General features: G+C 40.2%; 1 protein-coding gene across 2 annotated transcripts in view; it reads left to right on the forward strand.

Moving 5' to 3' along the window:
- The window catches only part of LOC136882274 (solute carrier organic anion transporter family member 74D), a 58,626-nt gene that overhangs the window by 19,653 nt on the left and 14,160 nt on the right, over positions 1-24,813 (forward strand). For both annotated transcript variants that reach the window (XM_068229543.1, XM_068229542.1), the window contains exons 5-8: positions 533-673; positions 5,474-5,608; positions 8,759-8,923; positions 15,590-15,785. In XM_068229543.1, the coding sequence (XP_068085644.1) occupies positions 533-673; positions 5,474-5,608; positions 8,759-8,923; positions 15,590-15,785 (637 nt within the window). The remainder of the gene's footprint in view (positions 1-532; positions 674-5,473; positions 5,609-8,758; positions 8,924-15,589; positions 15,786-24,813) is intronic.

Genomic DNA, 24,813 nt, shown 5'->3' on the forward strand with positions numbered 1-24,813 from the left:
CGCTAGAGAAAGAGGCGGAGATGGTTGTGATGATCGTTTAGCTGCCTGATCAGCAGTCTCATTCCCCATGATACCAGAGTGACTGGGAACCCAAACCAGAGTTACGTAAACACCAGAACGGTAAGGATATATAAGAGATTGGACTGACCAGAGCTATTCCAGTGAAGTGATAATGAATTATTGTATTAATAGCATGTTCGTCTGTATACAATTAAAAATAACCAAGATTTCATACTACATACTACTTTAGCTTCCATTTAAACGATACAGAAGTATAATATTCATGTTGTAAAAGTCTTACTTCTGGTACGAAGTATTTTATGTAGCTTTAAGTGCGTACGTCATGGACAGCTAACTGGTCTGAGCCAGCCAGATATTCTTGAGCAATTAATTATACCTCTATCGTTCATTTTAGGTAATATCTTTATTACCATTGCATTTACGAAATGTTAACCGATCATTCACTCATCTGACTGGTCGAACAAAACGAAGTTCCATTTTGTACTACCAGGTATTGTTGTTTATGTTCTAGCCATTACACAATGTGTCCGCATGTTGGGGCCCACCTTGGGCTTCGTGCTGGCCTCCTACACGCTGTCCAAGTACGTAGACCCGTCTCTTCATCCCACCATAGGCACCAAGGATCCGCGGTGGATAGGGGCCTGGTGGCTTGGTAAGTAACACTCTACATGCATTCAGCATTGCTTCAGATTTGTAATACATATTTATAATGAATTCACAGCAAGAGAAACTAAATACTGAGTGTTGTAACCAAAGGTTGAAATTTACAAACACAACTTTTATTGCTTCACTTTATGAAATTTACACAAATAACTGAAATTTATTTTGAAGCAAAAAGGAATATTGAATCTTGAGAAAAGTCTGTCTTTATACAATATGTACAGGTTTACAGTCTTTATATACACTTCTATCTTGAAAAGATAGTCTTTGTGAATTGACACGATGATAGTCGAGAACTATCTGGCACACTAACATAAATGTCTTTGAGAGTCCTTGTTTGTTGAAGTGCCTGAATTCCTAAAAAGCAAGTTCAATTGATTGAAGAAATTCCACCTAGCGAAACTAAGGGAGCTTGCATAAATTAGGGAATGAAAATGCCTTGTAAAAGAATTACGGAACATAGGCAGCGGAAACAGGAAAGGGAGCGGTGACCAGAGGTGAAACCTCGTACTGCCAGAAATTCAGTCCACCTGGTCGAAGCACATTTTCAAGAGGAGTAGCCTCCGTGCTCGACGTAGGGTGTATTCTGGAGCTGGACACCGGGGCAAGTGGGCAAGTGAGCAGGCAGGGAGCTCCTATTTATAGTACACTCGATGGTCAGGCACGCGCACTGAGGGCTGCGCGTCGAAGCTAGCAGAATGATACACAGGCGCGCGTGCAGCTGGCTGGTGGAGCGAGAAAGGGAGCGCCGGACATACAACACTGAGAGCATTTGAACGCTGGATTTTGATGTGACAACATCCATAAAAACCATCGTACAAAACGTTCCAACCTTAGGGCAACGATATCATATCCTCACACCGGAACTTGTAGCTCCAGAAGTAAAGGTCTGATCGGAATGGAAATATAGGATATGGAAGAAAATATGACACATGTTAAATAGGGGGACTAACAGAGTCTGGAAGGCTTTAAAAATGATGAATTTGAGGAGCAGGATTTTGTTTTCGATTAATAACTCCAAAATAAAAAGGCATAAGGAGGTGGTTGGGAATTCTAAACATAGAACAATTGACACCTTACACTGTCATAAGAAAATTATCCGAATCCCGAGTGAAAAGCATGGTAAAGGAGGGCCCTAAAATTTGAAGTTGGAATTGTTTAAACCAATCGGTCCTTTGATCTCTAAAATAAATATCAATTATGGGAAATCCTTAGAAAGATATTCTAGCCAAGAAGATGATATCACTCTTATCGACTCTGGATGTAAACTCCGACCCATTGCGAAAGACTCAAGCCTCATGCTTGTATGAGTTTCCAACTGCTAAAACTATACTAGCTCTAGGTACTTGCCATTCATGTTAGCTTCCGTATCTTCCCCACATTTAACCATCATCTTCCCATAACCTTCAGTTCTATTTCCAATCCTCGCACTGGTCACACATTACCACTGTCCTATACTTGACGTTGACCCTTACTACAGTGTCAGTCAGACTTTCAAAAAACTTCTTGACAACTTCATTCTCAACTGCATCCTCACAGGGTGAATACACTGAGACTCTTCTCGTCCTAATTCACCCAGTCGCTAAATATATCTAGATGGTGTACTATTCGTTCATTTACGTGCCTAAAAGAAACAAACTAATGTGTTACTTAGATCAGTTCTACTTTCTTTCTTCCACAAGCTCCATTAATATTGATAGTACCCAATTCCTTTGCGAGGTTATTTCCAAGGAGTCGCTGTTCTGTCAAATGGAAGTGGCACTCCGTCAATCCCATACGTCCGACGTTTGCTGAAATCATTCCGAGCGTGGCGAATTGTTTAGATCCAAAGTGTGGTATACCAACAATCGAAGAAAAGGGCAATCAAACAACTAGCGACACAACACCGCAGCCCAGGTCTTCGATTGCTAGCACAACCACCAAGAGATTAGAGGCAATCCCAGCGTGAAATCACGCCAACTACTTAGGAAAGGCCTCGATAAAAACACAAACAAAGGACTGGGAAGCGATGGAATCTGGGCAATGCCAATAGGTCAAGGACCATAACAGAGGGTGGAAAAAAAGGGTCAAAGGATAGAGCAATTCATTTACAATAACACTCACCATCACACTTAAGGACCGAAATTTAATACACTTTAAAGTCGAGAAGTAAAATATAGAACACCAATTAACTAGCTACCAACAAGGTTCATTTTAAAAAAAGGAGAGCTACCACTAAAAGCGTGGTCACAAGCTGGAAGTCTTCAAACTCAACCAATGAACAGACTACAAGAAATGCTTTTCTTTAATTAAACCCAAGTTGAAATTTCAATAGAACCTCATTATAATGTTATTGTCCGAGCTCGGTACATTGTCTTTTTCAAAGAGGATATACAGTAGGGCCCACGAGAGTTGAAGTCTGACGTTTAGCGCCACCGGCGAGAAAAAGTTGACTAACGCTGCCCGAAAATGGTCTGTTGCTATGGCAACGATAACAGAGTTGCAACATTTTAGGACGCTATCATCACGTGGATTGGCTTGCTCTCAGTCACTTTTGTCGTTCATATTCTGACTGATTTCTTTTCTCGATGAAGTATCGTCTTCCTATTGTGTTTATTATACCGTAGTTTATTCCTGAATTGTACAGGTACCGTTAACAATCCGAGTTAAATAATAAAAAAAACTATCAATGTGGGTAGTGTTATTCTATTCTGTGATTAACATGTGCATTTGTTGAGGTTATTGTCAGAAACTGATGATTTTGTTAGTGACTATGAAATCTTTTATATATATCGATAATGTCGTGTTCTGTCTTAAATGCTGGAATTATTAACACTAGCTTAGGAACCGGTCAAGGGTAAATGAATTGTATTAGGCCTAGGCCTACATGTTTTATTAAACACTCAGCCTGTCTGAAAGGGTGGTAGGCCGCAAATGGAGGTAACTATGACAACGCAGCGTACTTCGTAGTTACAGCTTTCGCTGCTCACCTGTCAGACTTCAACTCTCGTGGGCCCTACTATAGTGAGTACTCATTAAAATTTATAATTTATGTGCACCTTCATGGGTGCAGCCGTCCCTACAATTTACCCATTCACTAGACCTTTACCAAATTCTTAGAAAATAATTAAAAGCCAACAGGCCCAACTACCATACATAATTACAACATGGTTTAAAATGCTTTAGTGATCACGGAAGTATTTTAAAGGAAACAATCTATCCGCGTCCCCAAATCCGAACGAAAATATCAAGAAGTAACATAAAGGTAAGCCAAATTTGAATAAGGTGAAGAGCCCATGTCAAAATAAATGAATGTTAACCTTGAGAACCAACCATACGGTTAAACAATAGTATTAAAAGAAATAAACACTTTTCCGTGACCCAGTTCATCACACCAACAGCATCGAATCATCACCCAGCAACCAGCATCCGGACATCACATTGCATATTCACAACATCGACTCACACCGCGACAATGCGCGCTAATCAGAACCGTTATCAAGATAACAAAAGAAGGAAGCATTCCACAACAATGCAATAAAATGGAGGGTAGCTTCAGAAACATTAGCCAACAATCAAAACGAGAGGAAGGAAAATAATAATAATAATAATAATAATAATAATAATAATAATAATAATAATAATAATAATAATAATTACAAAAATCGAAAAGGGAAAGGAAAATTGGATAAAATTAAACCTAACGTACACTTCAGCATTCACTCGGCTGTAGAAATTACAAACCGTTACAGTAATTATTTAAATATTCAGACGCCTTTAGGTGGCTAACTACACATACAGGCTACACAGTTTGTAGAAAAAATTTCAGTTTCTTTTTTTCCACAGGGAAGGATTTAAATTAATAACCTCAGATACAGCAATTTAATTTACCACAGGTCCTGTTAAAAGGGCAGATCATTGAAAACCACATGCTAACAGTTACAACAGCGGTTCTAGTTACACAATTTCAGTAATAAAAATGTTCACTTCATTTAACTTTACAGTGTTGGAAGGCGTCAAGCGAAAAACAGAGGTAATATTACATGCCGAGCCGACATATTGGATTCGTTCACCAGTAAGCTTGAACGAAGCGACGCACTACAATCTCGCCGAGAGAGTAGCCTATATAGGTTATATGAAGTTGGACTTACCAAAGTGATTCATAAGGTAAATACTTCACAAACCTACAACTGTGACAGCAATATTCCCACGGTATCCGGCATGCTCCGACGGCGAAGAGAAGAGGTCACATAATACCTAACTTTTTAAAAAAACTTTACACACAGTTAAATTTTTACAATCCACCGCTAAAGTTAATGTAACGCCGGACAGAAAGCACACGCTAGGGTGGTTTGAAATCACTCACAGCCTCCCTACAGGCCGAAGTACCAGGAGCCCACACCACAAACATCTTGCTAGTAGTTAAGCTGCCGCACAACAACAACGGTTCCAGCGGCTGTCACCAGAGCACGCTGGGAAAACAGTTGACAATCAGTTGGCGAGCCAAACAATACCGATTTCATAACAACAAAGTTTCACCAAAGATCCAATGGTGAGGAAATATCCCACCGTTATTCACAATTTGCTCCCATCAGGTTTTTAAATTCATAACAATTAACTATTTACGGCCAATTGCTGTGTTGTATTACATGGCGCAAAGTTAAGAGATACCGGTAGTTTCCTTTCTTCTTTTAAATTTTCAGGTGTAGCGGTAATTCCACACAGTCCCAATAAATTATACCGCTACAAAAGAATAATTAAATCGATCTTTTCATCATATGGTGTACATAAGAATACTGGTGTTCTGTTCCAGGCTGGGCCCCGCTCGGAACAGTCAGCTGCTGTCTTGCGGCGATCATGCTGTTGTTCCCCAAACATCTCCCCCGAGCAGCGCAGAGGAAGGCAGAGAGTTCCAAGCCCAGAATACAAAGGCAGAAGTCATTTAAAGGTAAGAAAGGATATTGGTTTGTATGGCTGCAGATGGACGTCATATCACACAATAAGAAGCTTGTTCAAAAAATAAAAAATAAACTTTGAAAATACCCTCCAAATGCGAAGTAGTACCCGTTTCCAGTAAGTGGCGCTCCGCTTGTGAAACTATTACGGTAGTTATTGCCCATACATAATCTGTTAATTTGCGAGTTTGTAGAGTAGATGCCGTGATTGTCGAGATGTCTCAATATTACGAGCAATGGCTTTTCTTTTAAACCGCTGAGGCCGAAGAAAGCATGGCAGGTGAAGTTGAAGATGAAAATCTTGTCGACGGTATTGTGTACCATGAATTCCTGTCTGAGGATCAAACGGAGAACCGTTGGTAGTCTTGAGACATTTTGTAGAAAAGCCAGACTTGTAGATAAATAGCTCCTTGAGAGGTTACAAGACATACCTCACCAGTTAACGATGTTGATTCGTGAATTGTACACGAACCCGAAGAGAAAATATGTACCTCCCTATCCACCCTACTCGCCTCGCCTGATCTGGCCTCGGCAGACGCAGTCACCCCTATTTCGCCTCCAGAGCGACTTGTATAAGTGGATATCGCGTCGAGACTGTTGTCTTAATAGAGGAGGGGAGTATGTGTTGCGCACGATCCCCTTGTCGGTGGGGGCGGTAGAATAACACCCACGGTATCCGCTAACCGTCGTAAGAGGCGACTTAAAGGGGCCCCCCAGGGGCTTGGCGACCACGGGACCCTTAGCTGAGCCCTGGCATTGCTACCACTTACTTGTGCCAGGCTCCTCACTTTCATCTATCCTATCCGACCTCCCTTGGTCAACTCTTGTTCTTTTCCGACCCCGACGCTATTAGGTTTGCGAGGGCTAGGGAGTCTTTCATTTTCACGCCCTTCGTGGCCCTTCTCGTTCTTTGGCCGATACCTTCATTTTTCGAAGTGTCGAACCCCTCCCAGTTTTTCTCTCTGATTAGTGTTATATAGAGGATGGTTGCCTAGTTGTACTTCCTCTTAAAACAATAATCACCGGGCGAGTTGGCCGTGCGGTTAGGAGCGCGCAGCTGTGAGCTCGCATCCGGGAGATAGTGGGTTCGAACCCCACTGTTGGCAGCTCTGAAGATGGTTTTCCGTGGTTTCCCATTTTCACACCAGGCAAGTGCTGGGCTTGTACCTTAATTAAGACCACGGCCGATTCCTTCCCATTCCTAGGCCTTTCCTGTCCCATCGTCGCCATAAGACCTATCTGTGTCGGTGCGACGTAAGTCAACTAGCAAAAACAACAAAACAATAATCACCACCACCACCTGTTGCGCATGATCAACGAGACTTTGTACTGTTACAGGGACTGTGTTGGATTTTTACTTTTATGAGGGTGAGTAAATGAGGGTCTTAGCGTCCTTTCACTGATCTGTTTCAGAGAATACCCGTTGAAAATTTAACAAATTGGCAGCAGGTATTGTTGCACGTTGTGTTGTTGTTTGAGTCATCAGTCCATAGACTGGTTTGATGCAGATCTCCATGCCACCCTATCATGTGCTAACCTTTTCATTTCTACGTAACTGCTGCATCCTACATCTGCTCTAATCTGCTTGTCATATTCATACCTTGGTCTACCCCTACCGTTCTTACCACCTACACTTCCTGCAAAAACTAACTGAACAAGTCCTGGGTGTCTTAAGATGTGTCCTATCATTCTATCTCTTTTTCTTGTCAAATTTAGCCAAATCGATCTCCTCTCACCAATTCGATTCAGTATCTCTTCATTCGTGATTCGATCTATCCATCTCACCTTCAGCATCCTTCTGTAACACCACATTTCCACGTTATCGATACAATATTTTGTGTGCCTTAAGAAAGTTCACAAATTTCGAAAATCACTTCCAGTCTAAATATATTTTCGAAAAAAAAACCCCAGCCTAAAACCGCTGGCCCTCCCCGAGTTTGAAGGAAATACTTGTGAGGTTCCCTTGTGAGTTTTGGTCTTTCTTGTCCTAAATCGCTTGTTTATTTACTCGTTTTCCTTTTTATTCAAATCCTAGCCAAATTAACTTATTTACATAATGCCTCAGGCGTTGTTTTGATTTCTGAAACATGTCCACACCGAATGTAGTTATAAGAGCTTAAGTGAAACGCTGCATTGACTCACATCAGCGCTGATCTCTCTCATTCTCCTCAACCTGATGATTGGTGGGTAGCATGACTGTCCTCGTCCAACGACCTTCTATCCTGAGCCAGCTGCTTGATTAGTTGATATGGACGTCGCCCTTTAATGCCATTAAGGAACCCTGCTCTTGGTCGTCCTCTTCTAGTCTTTCCTTCCAGTTCACCTTCAAGCAGTGTGGTGCACCATGATGAATGCCGGAGTAAATGACCTGTCCAACTACATCTTCTTTTCGCGATCATTTTCTCTAGACTGATGGTTTCTTCAGTTCTCTTGAGAACGTCCTCATTTGTTAGCCTGTGAGTCCAGGGAATTCCTAACATTCGACGCCAGCACCACATTTCGAATGCATTTATTCTTTTCTTATCAACCTGTAATAGAGTCCAGGTTTCACAGCCATAGGACACAATGCTCCAAATGAAGCTCTTAATGAAATGCTTTCTTACTGGCTTGGAGGTCAACAGGCTTCTTTTTTTATTGAAAGCTTCTTTAGCCTGGGATATTCGAGAACGGACGTTCTTTCCGCCCCTCCCATCAGATGTAATGATGCTTCCCAAATAACTGAACTGATTTACTTGAGTCAATTTTTCTCCTTCCAACCAAACATTAACATCCTGATAGTGGTAGCAAAAGGCAAACTGCTAATTTAATCGACCGGATAACGATGATTAAGAAAATGATTTTAATTTTTAGGAATAAAAAATATTCTGATACTTTATTATATTTTTTTTTAGCTAAAATTCGTAGCTAATATTCCTAGGATGTTTTCAACAGTGAGGTGCTTGCCTGAAGATTTTTAAACATGTATCACCTACAAAGTTACAAATTTTCAAAAAATTGCAGTTGAACATTATGAAGGAAATGGATTTGAAATCTTCAAAGGAACTCATTTAATTTTTCGTCTCCATTATTTCGGGAATGCAAGGAAAAGAAGAAACCTCTCTCTCTCTCTCTCTCTCTCTCTCTCTCTCTCTCTCTTGTTGCAGATTTCAAAATGACGTTCGCCAAACTGGTGAAGAACAAAGTGCTGGTGCTCAACACGTGCAGCGGTGTGTGCTTCATGTTCGGGTACATCGGCTATTGGATATTCATGCCCAAGTACCTGGAGACGCAGTACCGACAGTCGGCGGCCCGGGCAAGTCTTATTTCAGGTCAGTCTTCTTCTTCTTCTTCTTCTTCTTCGTCTCCCGCTTTTCCCACACCAGTGGGGTCGTGGGTGCGAATTGCGTAGCACATCTGGATTTGGCCTTGTTTTACACCCGGATGCCCTTCCTCATGCCAACCCTATATGAAGGGATGTAATCACAATTGCGTGTTTCTGTGGTGCTTGGTAGTGCAGGTAGGGCGTCTCAAGCCATCTTGTCCAAGGACCCTTAAGCCGTCCCATAAGATCAGCCGCTATCTTGCGCAAGCATCCCTAGGGTATCTCATAAGGAGCCATGTATAACTGCCATCTTGCGCAAGCATCCCAAGGGCGTCTCATAAGAACCTGTGTATAGCAGCCATCTTGCGTAAGCACCCTTAAGGAGTCATGTATAGCCGCCATCTTATGCAATTAGCGTCGAGAGAGGGCTGCTGTAGAATTTTTCTTTTTAAATTATCCGCCACCACATTTCAAAGGTATCTAGCTAAAGATGGCAGCACTGCGGATGACAGGTGACGAATTTACATCTACTACGATAAAGAGGGCAGCACGGTGCTCTCTGTATTAAAGATGGCGGATGGTAGCTGTCGAAAAAGCACGTGAGTTTGTTTCCAAACAAGAGCACGTGGAATTTTTCAATTTGCCGCCACCACATTTCAAAGGTATCTAGCTAAAGATGGCAGCACGGTGCTCTCTTGATTAAAGATGGCGGATGATAGCTAACAGAACTTTTCAAATTGTCCGCTACTACGTGCTTAAGGTAGTAGCCATAAAGAGGGCAGCACGGTGTTCTGTGGATTAAAGATGGCGGATGACAGGTGATGAAATTGCCCGCATGATAGTAGCACAGTGCTCTGTTGATTAAAGATGGCGGATGACAGCTGCACGTGGCTTTGTTTCCAAACAAGAGCACGTGGAATTTACCACCACCACATTTCAAACTAAAGAGGGCAGCACTGTGCTCTATAGATTAAAGATGGCAGATGACAGCTGTCAAAAAAGCACGTGAGTTTGTTTTCAAACAAGAGCATGTGGAATTTTTCAATTTGCCACCACCACATAGAGGGCAGCACTGTTCTCTCTGGATTAAAGATGGCTGCTTGTCGAAAAGCATTTTTCAAATTATCCGCCACCACATTTCAAAGGTAAGTAGCTAAAGAGGGCAGCACTGTACTCTATAGATTAAAGATGGCGGATGACAGCTATCAAAAAAGCACGTAGCTGTCAAAAAGCACGTGGATTTGTTTATCTCGAGCTAGTGAGGTTAAGTTGGTAGCACTAAGGTTTAGGCCCGTCAAGATGGCAGCACTGCCGATGACAGGTGACGAAAGAGGGCAGCACGGTGCTCTGTAGTTTAAAGATGGCGGATGACAGCTGTCAAAAAAGCACGTGGCTGTCAAAAAGCACGTGGCTTTGTTTATCTCGCGCTAGTTAGGTTAAGTTGCTACTACTGAGGTTTAGGCCCGTCAAGATGGTAGTACTGAGGTTAGCGATGCGTTGTTGTCTGTCAAAAAGCACGTGGCTTTGTTTACAAATCTGTCAAAAAGCACGTGGCTGTCAAAAAACACGTGGCTTTGTTTACCTCATGCTAGTTAGGTTAAGTTGGCACTACTGAGGTTTAGGCCCGTCAAGATAGCAGTACTGAGGTTAGCGATGCGTTGTTGTTGATGAGAGCTGTCAAAAAGCACGTGGCTTTGTTTACCTCGCGCTAGTTAGGTTAAGTTGGCACTACTGAGGTTTAGGCCCGTCAAGATAGCAGTACTGAGGTTAGCGATGCGTTGTTGTCGATGACAGCTGTCAAAAAGCACGTGGCTTTGTTTACAAATTCAAATTTCCCGCGGGAGGTGGAGGAGACCTCTGGGAGGCCTCTGGCTGAGGTGGAGGTGGAGGAGGCATCTGGGAGGCCTCTGGCTGAGGTGGAGGTGGAGGTGGCCACTGGGAGCCTGAGGTGGAGGTGGCGGCCGAACTGTCCAATTATACTACTTATAACATCTCTACAAAATCACGTATGTTGCTGCCGTACAAGTGGTGAACAAGAAGAGCGCCACCATTCAGCCTAACGACTAACAATTATAACTTTGTTCAGTTCTAGAAGATGAAACGTGGGAAGACGGTACTAATAAGTACTAAATAAGTACTCTGGTACCAATTTGTAATTATGTCCAAAAACCTTTCGTATCGTATTTTTCACTGAGAAATAACGACCCGGTAATTTCTTCCAAATGCAATTTATTCAGCAAAATTATCTCCTTCGGCTTCTAAATCCCGTGTCTGTAAAAGTTCTTGTTCCTAGAAGCAGAAAAATTGTCTGTGGTCTGCGAGACATCATCGAGGTTTTGGAACTGTTGCTCACGCAAATGGCTATTCATAAACAAAAACAAGTGAAAATGTGATGGGGCGATGTCCGGACAGTAAGGAGGATTAGGTAGAACTTCACAACGAAGTGTGTTAATTACCACCTTGGTTGCTTTCTCCACATGTGGTCTAGCGTTGTCTTGAAGAAGATCACTTCTTTCTTATTGACTAGTGCTGGCTGCTTCTGACGCTAACCATTGCAACTGGGACGAGCACACCTGGATTATGATGGTTTTGCCACGCTCCAGGCATTAAAAATGCACAATACCACCGCTGGTTCACCAAACATAGAGCAGTACCTTCTGTTGATGAATGATGTTTTGTTTGGGGACAAATGCAACAGAACCAGGGGACGACCAATGATGTTTTCTTTTGCGGTTAATGTATAACTCCCATCTCTTGTAGCGTGTCAATATCCGGTCCAGGAATGGGGCTTTCTTGTGACGAGGCAACAATGAAGAGCAAATGTTGAGCTGCTGGAGTTTGGTTTCCGCTGTCAAACGTGAAGAACCCACTTACTGAGCTTCCAAGTCTTTCCAAGGTTGTGCCGATGCAATCGAATGGTTTCCTCCGAGACTATAAACCCTTGCGTAAGTTCCTTGCACGTTTGATGTGGATCACACTCGATGTTCTCCTTCAGCAGGAGATAGCTCCAGGCTCTCGTCACCCGAGGCAAACTGAGTGAACCACTTACGCGCTGTACGCTCACTAGCTGATGCCTCTTCAAACGCGGATGATATCTTTCCAGCAGCTTCTGCTGAACTCATAAAGTAAACACGGTCGTAAAACATCATCGGACATTGAGATGTTCACTTCAGTATTGTAGTTCCTACAGAACTACACTCGGCACGACCGATACGACTGACAACTCTGCACTGACTGACGGTTAACTGGAATGTCAATGCCTGACGTCATCCACACAGGCTTACCAACTCCTAACGTTTGAAAATTTCACTTTTCGTCCCGGAGACACGAATATTTTTGGATACCTGATGACCTCTCTCTCTTATATGAGCTCACAGGACAAAAAAAGTAGTCACCCTAGTGCGCAGCACGCACACTACCTCTACGTGAGCATAGGGCGGTAGCGATCAGTGAGACACTGATGTTTCAAGCGGACAGTGTACGTCAATATGGGTAGATGTAAGGATGTGACAGAGTGGAAACATGGGGCAATCGTGTTTGGCTGTGCCCATGGCCATACGGTGCGTGAAGTTGCTGGATTTGTTGGTGTTTCGCAGTGGACTGTTCAATTTGTCTACGAGCAGTGGTGTACTACACGTGGACACGAAACACGACGTCAGAATTGTGGTCGGAAAAAGATCCTAGCTGAGAGGGATCGGAGGCGCGTTTCACGACTTGTGAATCAAAATCGCTTCCAAACCCGACATAAATTCCTGCAGTCAGTGAATTAAGATCCATCCCAAGCTGTTAGCGAGAGAACATTGCGACGGAAACTGCATCCAATGAACATTTGGAGTCGGTCATCAAGCAAGAGGCCACTGCTCACACAGGCACATAAAACTGCGCGTCTTCAATCATGGACAGTAGCTGACTGACGGAACGTAATGTGGACTGACGGATCACGGTTTTTCACGTATTCCAATGACGCACATAGTCGAATGCACCGAAGGCCAAATGAAGCATTTAATCCTGGATGTGTGCAAGGTCAGATTCACGGCGCAGGTGGGTCTGTGATATTTTGGGGGTGTTTTTCGTATCATGGATTAGCCTCGCTCACTGAAGTAACCATTAACATAAATCAGCATGTTTATTTAAACATTCTGGGTGATCAGGTATTGCTTTTCAGTTACCATCTGCATGATGAGTATGCTATTGATACTCTGATTTTTCAAGTTGACAACAGCAAAGTTTTTCGGGCTGGGTGCATATGTGACTCCCCGGCCTATTGCATCTCGATTGGCCAGCTAGATTACCTGACTTGAACCCCATTGAAAATCTATGGGACATGTTGGAATAGCGGGTAAAATGCTGACATCAGCATCCCCGCAATTTGATGGAATTACGCGATCAAATCCTCGGCGAGTGGCTTAACCTGGATGCGGCGTACATGCACAAACTTATAGACTCACTTCCTAACCGAGTCCAGGCGGTTATCAAGTCCAGAGGCGGAGTTACACGGTATGATGCTTGTAATGGTTTATTCAGGGGTGACTAAATGTTGTCCGTTAAGCTTATATATAGGTTCTCTGAAAATAAGTTACGGAAATTGTAAGAGAACATAGTGTTCTGAAACAAAAATCGATCCTTAGCGTGTTTATTCCTCCTAGTGAAAGCCTACCGTAAAATGCACACAGAAATCTTCCAGTCGTGAGCAAGTTCTGCGTCTGCCTATGCAGAGTGTATCCGACCAAGCTGTCTTGCTTGATAATCTTGGGCTCGCATTCAACCTTGCTAGTAATGGCGTATCATAGAGCACCATCTAATCATTAACCCCGGATAACGCAGCGTCTTTATTATTATTATTATTATTATTATTATTATTATTATTATTATTATTATTATTATTATTATTATTATTATTATTATTATACGCTAAGATGTCCTGAACACACTCGAGTTGCGTACAACATTAAAATCTTCTTCTTCTTCTTCTACTACCACTTTACCCACACCTGTGGGATACACAAAACTGGAATCCTAGTAGTAAAACTACTCCTGGTTTCGAATGAGCACAGTGCATTTGCTTTATGAAGCATTTCGGTAAACACAGCACATTTCGTGCATGACAGTGTGCGCCATACTACAAAATAATTATTGTAATTACATACTCACGTGATGTTACACAGTAGATTTAGTGGTAGTTAAGTAGTGAGTAGTTAGTGCTTAGTTAAAAAATATTCTGTATTTAGGGATGGCGTCTTGCATGTGGACTGGCTATCCGCCCATGTGAGAGGTCACATAGTAGATTTAGTTTGATTTGATTTGTTTATAAATCATCACTTCTGTGGTTATTTTGAATTTGGAATAGGGGAACATTGTAATTGGGCGAAAATCTGTTAAGTTCAATAAATACTTTACTTACTTAGTTACACACTCACGTAACAAAACTTATGTCATAAAAGTAAATATTAGAAGCACATCCTGTGGTAATGACAGGTAATAAAGGCTAAGTTTAGTTAGAACAGAGTGTCGTAAGATACAGAATAATTAAAATTAGATCGTTAACTTATCATTGTGTTTTGGTAGGTGTTAATTAGAAATGAACACCACCATTAATTCCACACATCTTAGTTACGTTATTTAGATTTCTTGGCGTAACAGGCCGGGTATTTCCAGCTCGACTTTAGAGTCCTTAGGCCATTGAGGAGATATGTTCAGTGATAATTGATTTTTGCTAATTGTTGATGTATCGTACATACTGTGAACATCAATATTTTAATTTCATTTTTGTAGTGTATTTTACGCGGCACACGGCATAAACACGAAAACTTACAGGAAATGATGCTTTAAATTTCTCCTTCCCGCTTGTCCACTCCCCCTCCGCTACATGTGTTGAGTCGCGTAGCCTAATGCACACTACTGTATTGCTTGCCAACTGCACAGCACATGTAAACAGCTGATACTGTGCGGTCCGCAGTCATGCGCTCATGTCTGTACTTCGTTCTCTAGTAGAGATTCTGATCATTTCTGCTTGTGTCTGTTAGGTCATCAGCCCAGAGGCTGGTTGGATCTTCAAACAGCACCACCAAAGGTTATGCAGTTATAAGGAAACCCCAAAAACCAATGGCAGCACCAAAATGAGGCGTACTAGGCAAGATGCGGAGTGAGGTAGTTTGTCATTGCTTTCCTCACTGGGTCAGAAACTACTATTGCAGCACGACTGACCCTATGAACAGCAGCGTTCATACCACTCAGATGCACTAGTCGCGCTCTGAATGTCATTACTCAGCACCACCCATACCCCAGCAGCTTCCATATTGTCACAGCCATGGATGTTGACTGGGACTTCGGTGGGAGCTACACTTTACTCTAGCCCCTGCCAAGAGATGGATGCAAAAGTACTGTATCCTTCAAGAAATGACAGCAGGCAGCATTTCTGCGTATCCCATGCATTTTCCATGGGAATTTTTAATGCTAAAATAAACACTCTTCACCGTTAACGTTGTGTCGCGTTGACCACCACTGATAAAAGGCAAAATCTTAAATCTCGGATCGAGAACTGTAGGCAGTGCACTCGGTAGGACACTTTCAACATTGAAGAACTTCCTTTTTACGGTTGGTTGGTTTCTAGCCTCCAGCGTTACAGAGTAATAAGAACATACTATATTTCTAAGAGGACTTCCTCATCCCCCAGGTTCCGTTGGTCTCATCTTCTCTGCGCTAGGAATTATGGCTTCTGGTCTGGTGATCTCCAAGTTCAAGCCACCAGCACGCTACCTGGCCGGCTGGAATGTCATCGTCGAGATAGTAGACGCCATAGGTCACATGTCCTGGGCCTTCCTCGGCTGTCCCGCCGAGGATCTCCACGGCAGCTGGCAACAGGATGGCAGGTAAGATCTAAATTCACGATCCGTCTGTACATCAGTGGTAGAGTGTCGGACTCCGGATGACAAAATCATGGGCTTAAACCCGGCAGAGGTAGTCGTATTTTTGAAGAGCAGAATAAATTTCATTCGACACTCCATGTCGTGCGATGTTGGTATGTAAAAGGTCTGTGATAACACATTTGGTGTTTAGCTGGTAAAATGAGTTAAAACTCACAGCTACGGGGTCAGCGATTTTGTTAAAAAAACTCGGGAGATTGATCTACGATTGATCTGCGTCAGAAATGATCAGATACGTGCCTGCGTTTCCATTTTTAAATGCACAAGAAGTTACAAATATCAATTTCCAGGATTTTTATTCATTTTGCGGAACTTCATTTAATTACAACAGAGCAACGCAATAAATGTTATTGTTTCCGAAATATTCAACTACGACCGCTACGACACTTGCCCATCCTATTGCTGTTATATTTAACCGTTGCTTCTTAGCCGGCTACTTTCCTGACGACTGGAAAATCGCTAACATTGTAACTTTTTTTTGATAATACTAATAAATAAATCATGAATAAATCATATATAAATAAAATTACTCAAAAACTTAATAAAATGAATAAGCATAATTAACCGAAATGTCCGTAGTATGGGCGCCAGAGTTCACCAGAATGGATCCCTCGAATTTAGATAAGAGCATGATAAACTTTATATCCCAGGGCGTGTACATATTGCTGCGTACTGGTACATCTGCTGCAGGCCTTACCTAACCTCCTGAAAACGACTAATTAGGTAGGAACTGCACCTAGGTTCATCAATAACACTGATTCTAAAACAGCTAACTACATTCTTAACAAATTCCGTGCATGAGCACCTCACCAACATACAACATTATACATCTAATACACACATAAAATATTGCTGGAAGACTCCATATTTACAACAACAACAACAACAATAATAATGAAAATCGTGAGAAAACGAAAGCGAGAACTAAGCTACCATTTGTAGATAGTCCGATGAACAATGTACATGTATGAAGATAAATACCCTTCACTGTCTCTATATCAATTCGACTTACCGATTCTCATAATCGGCAGTTATCACATCACACAGATACTGTACCTTGTACTACTGTGTTCACATATTTTAACACTTGTTGTAAAGATATATACACACGTCTGTCGATCCTCAACATATAAATTTATGGAAAGTCTGAGATAGCTTTCACCAACATATAATGCTAGGCCGCCACAAGTGCTACAATACTTAATGCGCAAGCACTCTCCACAATCAGCCACTTTCCACGAACATAACAAGACTACGCTCCACGAACGTTTGAAGTCCAGTCCATTGCAGCCGTGTCATTCCAGTACCGTGTATCAGCACCACTTCCTTCCCGTACAGTGCGTCAGTTGTAATTGTAGTTATCTTCCTTCTCGTTCCTTTACAATCACCTCTACAATCACCCTTACAATGTTTGTGGTTGCCGCCGTATGATCAACCTTTATAGACATCAACATCCCCCTCCTCTCAGATGATACGTCTGGATTAGTGCTTGCTAGCCAATCATGGGTGGTCCTCTTCTCAAGCCCAAGCCCTGAACTACTTCTTCCTCCCAAGACAATAACAAACTCTGGGGTATATTCCATGATTCACCAAACTTTCCTAATGCAACAAAAAGCTCATCTCATCAGGCTGGGATATATACATGACTCATGAATTTCCCGACACAAGTACATCACAACAAACACTGGGGTAGCCATATGACTCATTCAAATTACCAGAGTTATTAAAGCAATGTTTTCCCACTCGTGCAAAACAAATTACTCATACCTACATATGTGGATATCTTCCAGCTTACCAATATAAATGGCAAAATATACAAATGAAATACTGATAATAATAATAATAATAATAATAATAATAATAATAAATCGAATACTGACAATAATATCTCTAACTTCTACATATATTCTGGGGTGTGATATATGTACTATCACATAACGCCCCCTTGGTGAATCGATGATATCACATATTATGATTCACCATAAAACAGAACTTCATACATAACCTTATAATGGCATAACTGCACACATAATTTACTGTAATAATGATATATACATTGCGTCTACTGCATTGTATTCGCACACACGAAATAAATTTGTCCAAACAATAATAATAATAATCTGGCTATATACACACAACTCTGATTGTTTCATATAGCATTGAACACAATCCCTTCTTGCTACTGTACACATACATATAATTGATAATATATACATCCAAGGTGCAGATCCTATCTCTTATATCTGCAAAGGCTATAGATATTAAATGTCACAAGAACCTTATTTTCAGCGGTTAGGAGCCTATAAGCACACTTGCCTATACTACTGTCCACAGTATACGGACCCTAATATAAATGAAAAAACTATACATAAACTTAACATTGGCATCGATAGACGAGGAATGCGTACCGCAATAAAATCTAACTACGTCTAGAATACATTCTATCTCACACACAAACATTCATACCATCCAGTCACACAAGAATCATACAAACTTTCATTCGAAACATTCATAAAAAGGAAATCCCTATTTCTGAAATGCGCGGGAATCTCACAATGTTTACTCTTCCACAAACTCATAATTAATGCAAGCAAACAGATCACATACTTTTTCACACATTCCACATCGCTATCACTCAGCACGTCATTCAAATCATTCACACAACTCTCAGTCTTAAATGAAACATTACGCACTCGCTTGAAAAGACTTTCTTTCATCTCACGCACACTTCCATTCTCACTGACGTTCACTCCATTACAGAAATTCTTACCATAATACACTATAATGTTGCTATCATTACTACTTAATGACCCAACAATTAATCCATCTTCACCACCTTCCATATCAGCTCCTACTTGCACCACTTTCATGCCAACAACACTGCTACTTTCGACTCTCTTATCAGAAGTTTCATTAATCTCAAAGTCACCATTTTCACACATAATGGACCTAACTTTACTCTCCTCACGTACACTTAAATCAACAAAAACATCCTCATGATGTATACTCCGTAAACACTCTTCACTTACTAAACAACCTTCATCAACTTCACAAAAAACTTCACTTTCAATTTCAGAAACTCTACAAGATTATCGATCGCAGCACCGCTATTACCATCACCACTAGCACAAAGTAAGTCATCCGACACATCTTTCTTACTTTCATCACGCCCCCTATTCTCAAAATCTCCCTGAACACAAAACACATGGTCATACAATAATTCCTCTTTCACGTCTACCTCGTAACTTACCTGTTTCATCGCGTGAATAGGAATTTCGGTATCGGACTGCCTATCTGACCCAACTAAGAAGTCCGATTCCGGTTTAAATTACTTGACGTAGCTTGTTCACTGTTATCATGTCTCTGCACTTGGTCTGGAGGTCTTTGATCCGTACGCCCCCTACTTTCTGATTCCCCTTGATTAGGTCTTCTGCCATAATCTTCCTGGTGATTACCTCCCTGATTATAGTGTTTGTTTTCCCTTCCGGAATTACCACCCTGATTCCCTTGCCTAGAATGACTGAAATTCTGATTATTCCTATCTCCCCCTAGCTGATTACCTTGTCTCCCATTATCCCCGTAATTCCTACCTTCACTTTGCCTAGTCCTCCCCTGCCCTTCCAAAGCATCAAACCTCTCTAACAGCTGCTCTAATTCCTTGATCGTAACAATATTCTGCATACATGCAGCTAATCCGACCTTCTCAGGAAAATGCCTCAACATCTGGCGGACTGTATCTCTCTCCGATGCTAGACCTTCAATATTCTGGCTGATCAGAACATGCGCCAAGAAATATTCCGTCATAGATACACCTTCCTGAGGTTTATACTTGCCAAATAGCACGCGATCTCTTTCCCTTGCCTGAATAACTTCACTCCAAAATTTAGAACTAAATTTCTCCCTAAATTCCTCCAAACTCGAAATACCCTGTCTATAAACTTGAAACCAGGATCTCGCTTCTCCAACAAATGCAATATCCAACATCTCATCAACCATACTCCACTCGATCAAACCATCGTCAAGATTCTTGGAAAACCGTTTCTCCGCCGTTTTCAAGAATTCCATCGGATTAAACTGCCGACCATTAAACTTTGGTAATTCAGAGTCCTTCGTACAAGATACGTACCTATTACATATACTGCTACCTACTTGGATTTGACTGATCTCCTGCCTTAACTTCACATGACATGCTTTAATTCCTTCTTCAACTATCATTCTGGCATTTCCTTCTACTGACTTGAGGTCATCTTTTACCGACTTCAGGTCTTTCTCCAATTTCTCATCCTTCTCTTCTATTCGCTTCACTAAAACATTCTGATTGGTTTAATTCTATCTATTTCTTCCACTATTTTTATTCTCTTGTCGCATTCCTTGCTGTTTTCAACAAATTCCTTCCTAACAACATTAAATCGGCATTCGATTTTCTCAGTCAATTCTAAGCATTGAGCTTCTACCTTATTATTGACTTCCTGAATTTCCCTGCTTTGATGGTCAAACTTCTGGTTCAGTTCATCTATTCTACCATTCACAGCACTACTTAAACTATCAATTTTACTAGACAATTCAACACTCACTAAATTTAACTCCTTACTTTGATTCTCAATCTTACTGGACAATTCCGTACTAACTGAATTTAATTCACTATTAATACTGTATATTTCATTACTTAGAAAACTCAATTCACTCTTCAACTCTTTACTCTGACTATCAATCTTGCTAGACAATTCAACATTATTATTATCGATTTTACTGGACAATTCAATATTATTATTATCGATTTTACTGGACAATTCAACATTATTATTATCGATTTTACTGGACAATTCAACATTATTATTATCGATTTTACTGGTAACAGCATTTAATTCAACACTCACTGAATTTAACTCTTTACTCTGGCTATCAATCTTACTGGACAATTCACCCTTCAACTCATTAAGTAGCGATTTAATCATACAGAGCATTGAAGACTCGCCTTGATTCCCTACATTCTGAGTTTGAGACGGGGTACTAGATTCCTCACATATCGTTGCCGATTGATCTTTCTTACTATCAGCCATTTCGCTACTCTCACTTAAATTAGATAAACTCAATGTGGTGGAATTCTTTTGCCTTCTCCTATCCTGATTCATGGTACCAGCAACTTTAACAATCTCTCTACTTCTCAATTTTATAATACTCGACTCGCTACAACATTTCTTCATACTCCAACATACATATCATGTACATATAAAACACTTCACTGACATAGTTTGTAGAATTCCATCCACACCTGACAAGTGCACCTACGCTTATAAGCCTAACAGATGTACCAATCATTCAGCCACACGTTGGGAAGCCAATTGTAACTGATTGGATGATAATAATAAATAAAATCATGAATATAATATATAAATAAAATTACTCAAAAACTTAATAAAATTAATAAGCATAATTAACCAAAATGTCCGTAGTATGGGCGCCAGAGTTCACCAGAATGGATCCCTCGAATTTAGATAAGAGCATGATAAACTGTATATCCCAGGGCGTGTACATAATGCTGCGTACTGGTACATCGGCTGCAGGCCTTACCTAACCTCCTGAAAACGACTAATTAGGTAGGAACTGCACCTAGGTTCATCAATAACACTGATTCTAAAATAGCTAACTATATTCTTAACAAATTCCGTGCATGAGCACCTCATCAACATACAACATTATACATATAATACACACATAAAATATTGCTGGAAGACTTCATATTTACAACAACAACAACAATAATAATGAAAATCGTGGGAAAACGAAAGCGAGAACTAAGCTACCATTTGTAGATAGTCCGATGAACAATGTACATGTATGAAGATAAATACCCTTCACTGTCTCTATATCAATTCGACTTACCGATTCTCATAATCGGCAGTTATCACATCACACAGATACTGTACCTTGTACTACTGTGTTCACATATTTTAACACTTGTTGTAAAGATATATACACACGTCTGTCGATCCTCAACATATAAATTTATGGAAAGTCTGAGATAGCTTTCACCAACATATAATGCTAGGCCGCCACAAGTGCTACAATACTTAATGCGCAAGCACTCTCCACAATCAGCCACTTTCCACGAACATAACAAGACTACGCTCCACGAACGTTTGAAGTCCAGTCCATTGCAGCCGTGTCATTACAGTACCGTGTATCAGCACCACTTCCTTCCCGTACAGTGCGTCAGTTGTAGTTGTAGTTATCTTCCTTCTCGTTCCTTTACAATCACCTCTACAATCACCCTTACAATGTTTGTGGTTGCCGCCGTATGATCAACCTTTATAGACATCAACATCCCCCTCCTCTCAGATGATACGTCTGGATTGGTGCTTGCTAGCCAATCATGGGTGGTCCTCTTCTCAAGCCCAAGCCCTGAACTACTTCTTCCTCCCAAGACAATAACAAACTCTGGGGTATATTCCATGATTCACCAAACTTTCCTAATACAACAAAAAGCTCATCTCATCAGGCTGGGATATATATATGACTTATGAATTTCCCGACACAAGTACATCACAACAAACACTGGGGTAGCCATATGACTCATTCAAATTACCAGAGTTATTAAAGCAATGTTTTCCCACTCGTGCAAAACAAATTACTCATACCTACATATGTGGATATCTTCCAGCTTACCAATATAAATGGCAAAATATACAAATGAAATACTGATAATAATAATGATAATAATAATAATAATAATAATAATAAATCGAATACTGACAATATCTCTAACTTCTACATGTAATTCTGGGGTGTGATATATGTACTATCACAATTGAGAACTACAGAGCTATTTCAATAATATGTGCTCCAGCGAAGCTCTTTGAACAAATACTCTATGTTAGAATATTTAATCATATCAAACCATACGTATCAGAATTTCAGCATGGGTTTTATCCCAAGCGTTCTACTACGACTAATCTTATGAACTTTATTCAGGATATTTCTGATTCATTGAATGAAGGGCTTCCTGTCGATGCAGTTTATACTGATTTTGCAAAAGCTTTTGATAAAATTGATCATGGTATTCTTTTGAGAAAATTATCATTATTTGGTTTATCTTCTGAATTTCTGAAATTAATTTCTTCATATCTATTAGACAGAAAACAGTTTGTATCTTACGCACAAAATACTTCATTCAAGTTCAAAGTTAATTCTGGAGTCCCTCAGGGCTCAAATCTTGGTCCATTGTTTTTTTATTATTTATAAATGACTTACCGAATGTAATAAAATATTCAAAATGCTTACTCTTTGCTGACGACTTAAAGATTTATAAGCAAATTACGGGGTATGATGATGCTATGGAATTGCAAGCCGATCTGAACAACTGTTACAAATGGTGTGTTGCAAACAGGCTTTTTTTCAATATTAAAAAGTGTTTTGTGATCACGTTTTCTCGTAATAAGAATGTGACTGTGAATAACTACAGTATAAATGGTGAGATCTTGCAGAGGTGTAATTTAGTAAATGATCTGGGTGTTATGCTTGATTCAAAACTTTCATTCAACAGTCACATTCACAAAATTACAAATGATAGATTTAGACAATTAGGGTTTATTATTAGAAATACTCGGGAACTTAGCGATGAATATACTTTAAAAATCTTATTCAGTCATCTTGTTAGAAGTAAACTTGAATATGCATGTGTAGTGTGGTCTCCTCAGTACATGTGTACAATTAACGAAATAGAAAAAATAAAAAACAAATTTTTGCGTTATTTATATTTTAAAAAATATAACCGATCATCATATTATCAAAGAGTTTCTTATAGAACTCTATTAAATGAATTTAGTTTAATGCAGCTCAGTACACGTAGAATATTAGCTCAACAGATATTTCTTTACAAGACAGTTAATGGAATATTAGATAACCAAGAGTTTCTTAAAAGAATCAACTTCAATACCAAGGGAGTAACTCTTCGTTTGAGACAAACATTTTACTGCCCCTTCTCAAGCACCTCACATCATAAAAATTCACCTGTTGTAAAAATGTGTGAAGTATATAACAAAATATCTTCAGACAGCAGACAAATAGATTTTGCTTTATCACTTCCTTTATTTTCAAAAATTTTAAAACAATATTTACATTATAATGAATAATTTATTGGAGAAAATTCAGCACTGAAATATGATGTATGTAATGCCACTATTATTTTTCAAATGTGTATGTGTTCGTGTATTTGCCGTTCTTTTGAATATTTTTTTCTCTGCTTATTTGTTTTATCTTCCTTAACTTTAATACTTTATATGTTTGTATGTTTTATTGAAAATATGTTAAAATTATTCTTAATTTAGTCAAGGCAATCTTGGTTTTTTAATTGTTATATATTATTTTGTACATATAGGTAACATTTATATATTGAATGTATTTTGTACCATCCATTGTAATTGGGGATATACCCTGTTATGGATGTATTAATAAATAAATAAATCACTCCGGTTTTTAAAAGTGGAAAGAGGTCTGATGTCAGAAACTATCGTCCGATTTCTATATTACCCACTCTGTCACTCATCTGTGAAAAGATTATCCACCAGCGCCTTCTTTCTTTTACACTTCCTTATATATCGTCCCAACAGCATGGTTTTCTTCCTGGTAGCTCCTGCCTAACTAATCTGGCTGTTCTTCTCCATCGTGCAACATCTGCTCTTAACGCCGGTTCTCAACTGGACGTGTGCTACATTGATATTGCTAAAGCTTTTGATACCGTAGACCACGCACTTCTTTCCTATAAACTCTCAGAACTTTTTAATATCCATGGTCGCTTGCTAACTATCCTGCAGAGCTTCCTCAATACCAGAACTCAGCGTGTGGTTCTTGATGGGTTCAGTTCAACTCTTGTTATGGTACATTCTGGCGTCCCGCAGGGCAGTGTCCTAGGTCCGCTTCTTTTTGTCTTATTTATTGACGATCTCATTAATTCTATATCCTCCGTTTCTTGTGA

This window comes from Anabrus simplex, chromosome 10 (assembly GCF_040414725.1).
Source record: "Anabrus simplex isolate iqAnaSimp1 chromosome 10, ASM4041472v1, whole genome shotgun sequence".
Taxonomy (NCBI): Eukaryota; Metazoa; Arthropoda; class Insecta; order Orthoptera; family Tettigoniidae; genus Anabrus; species Anabrus simplex.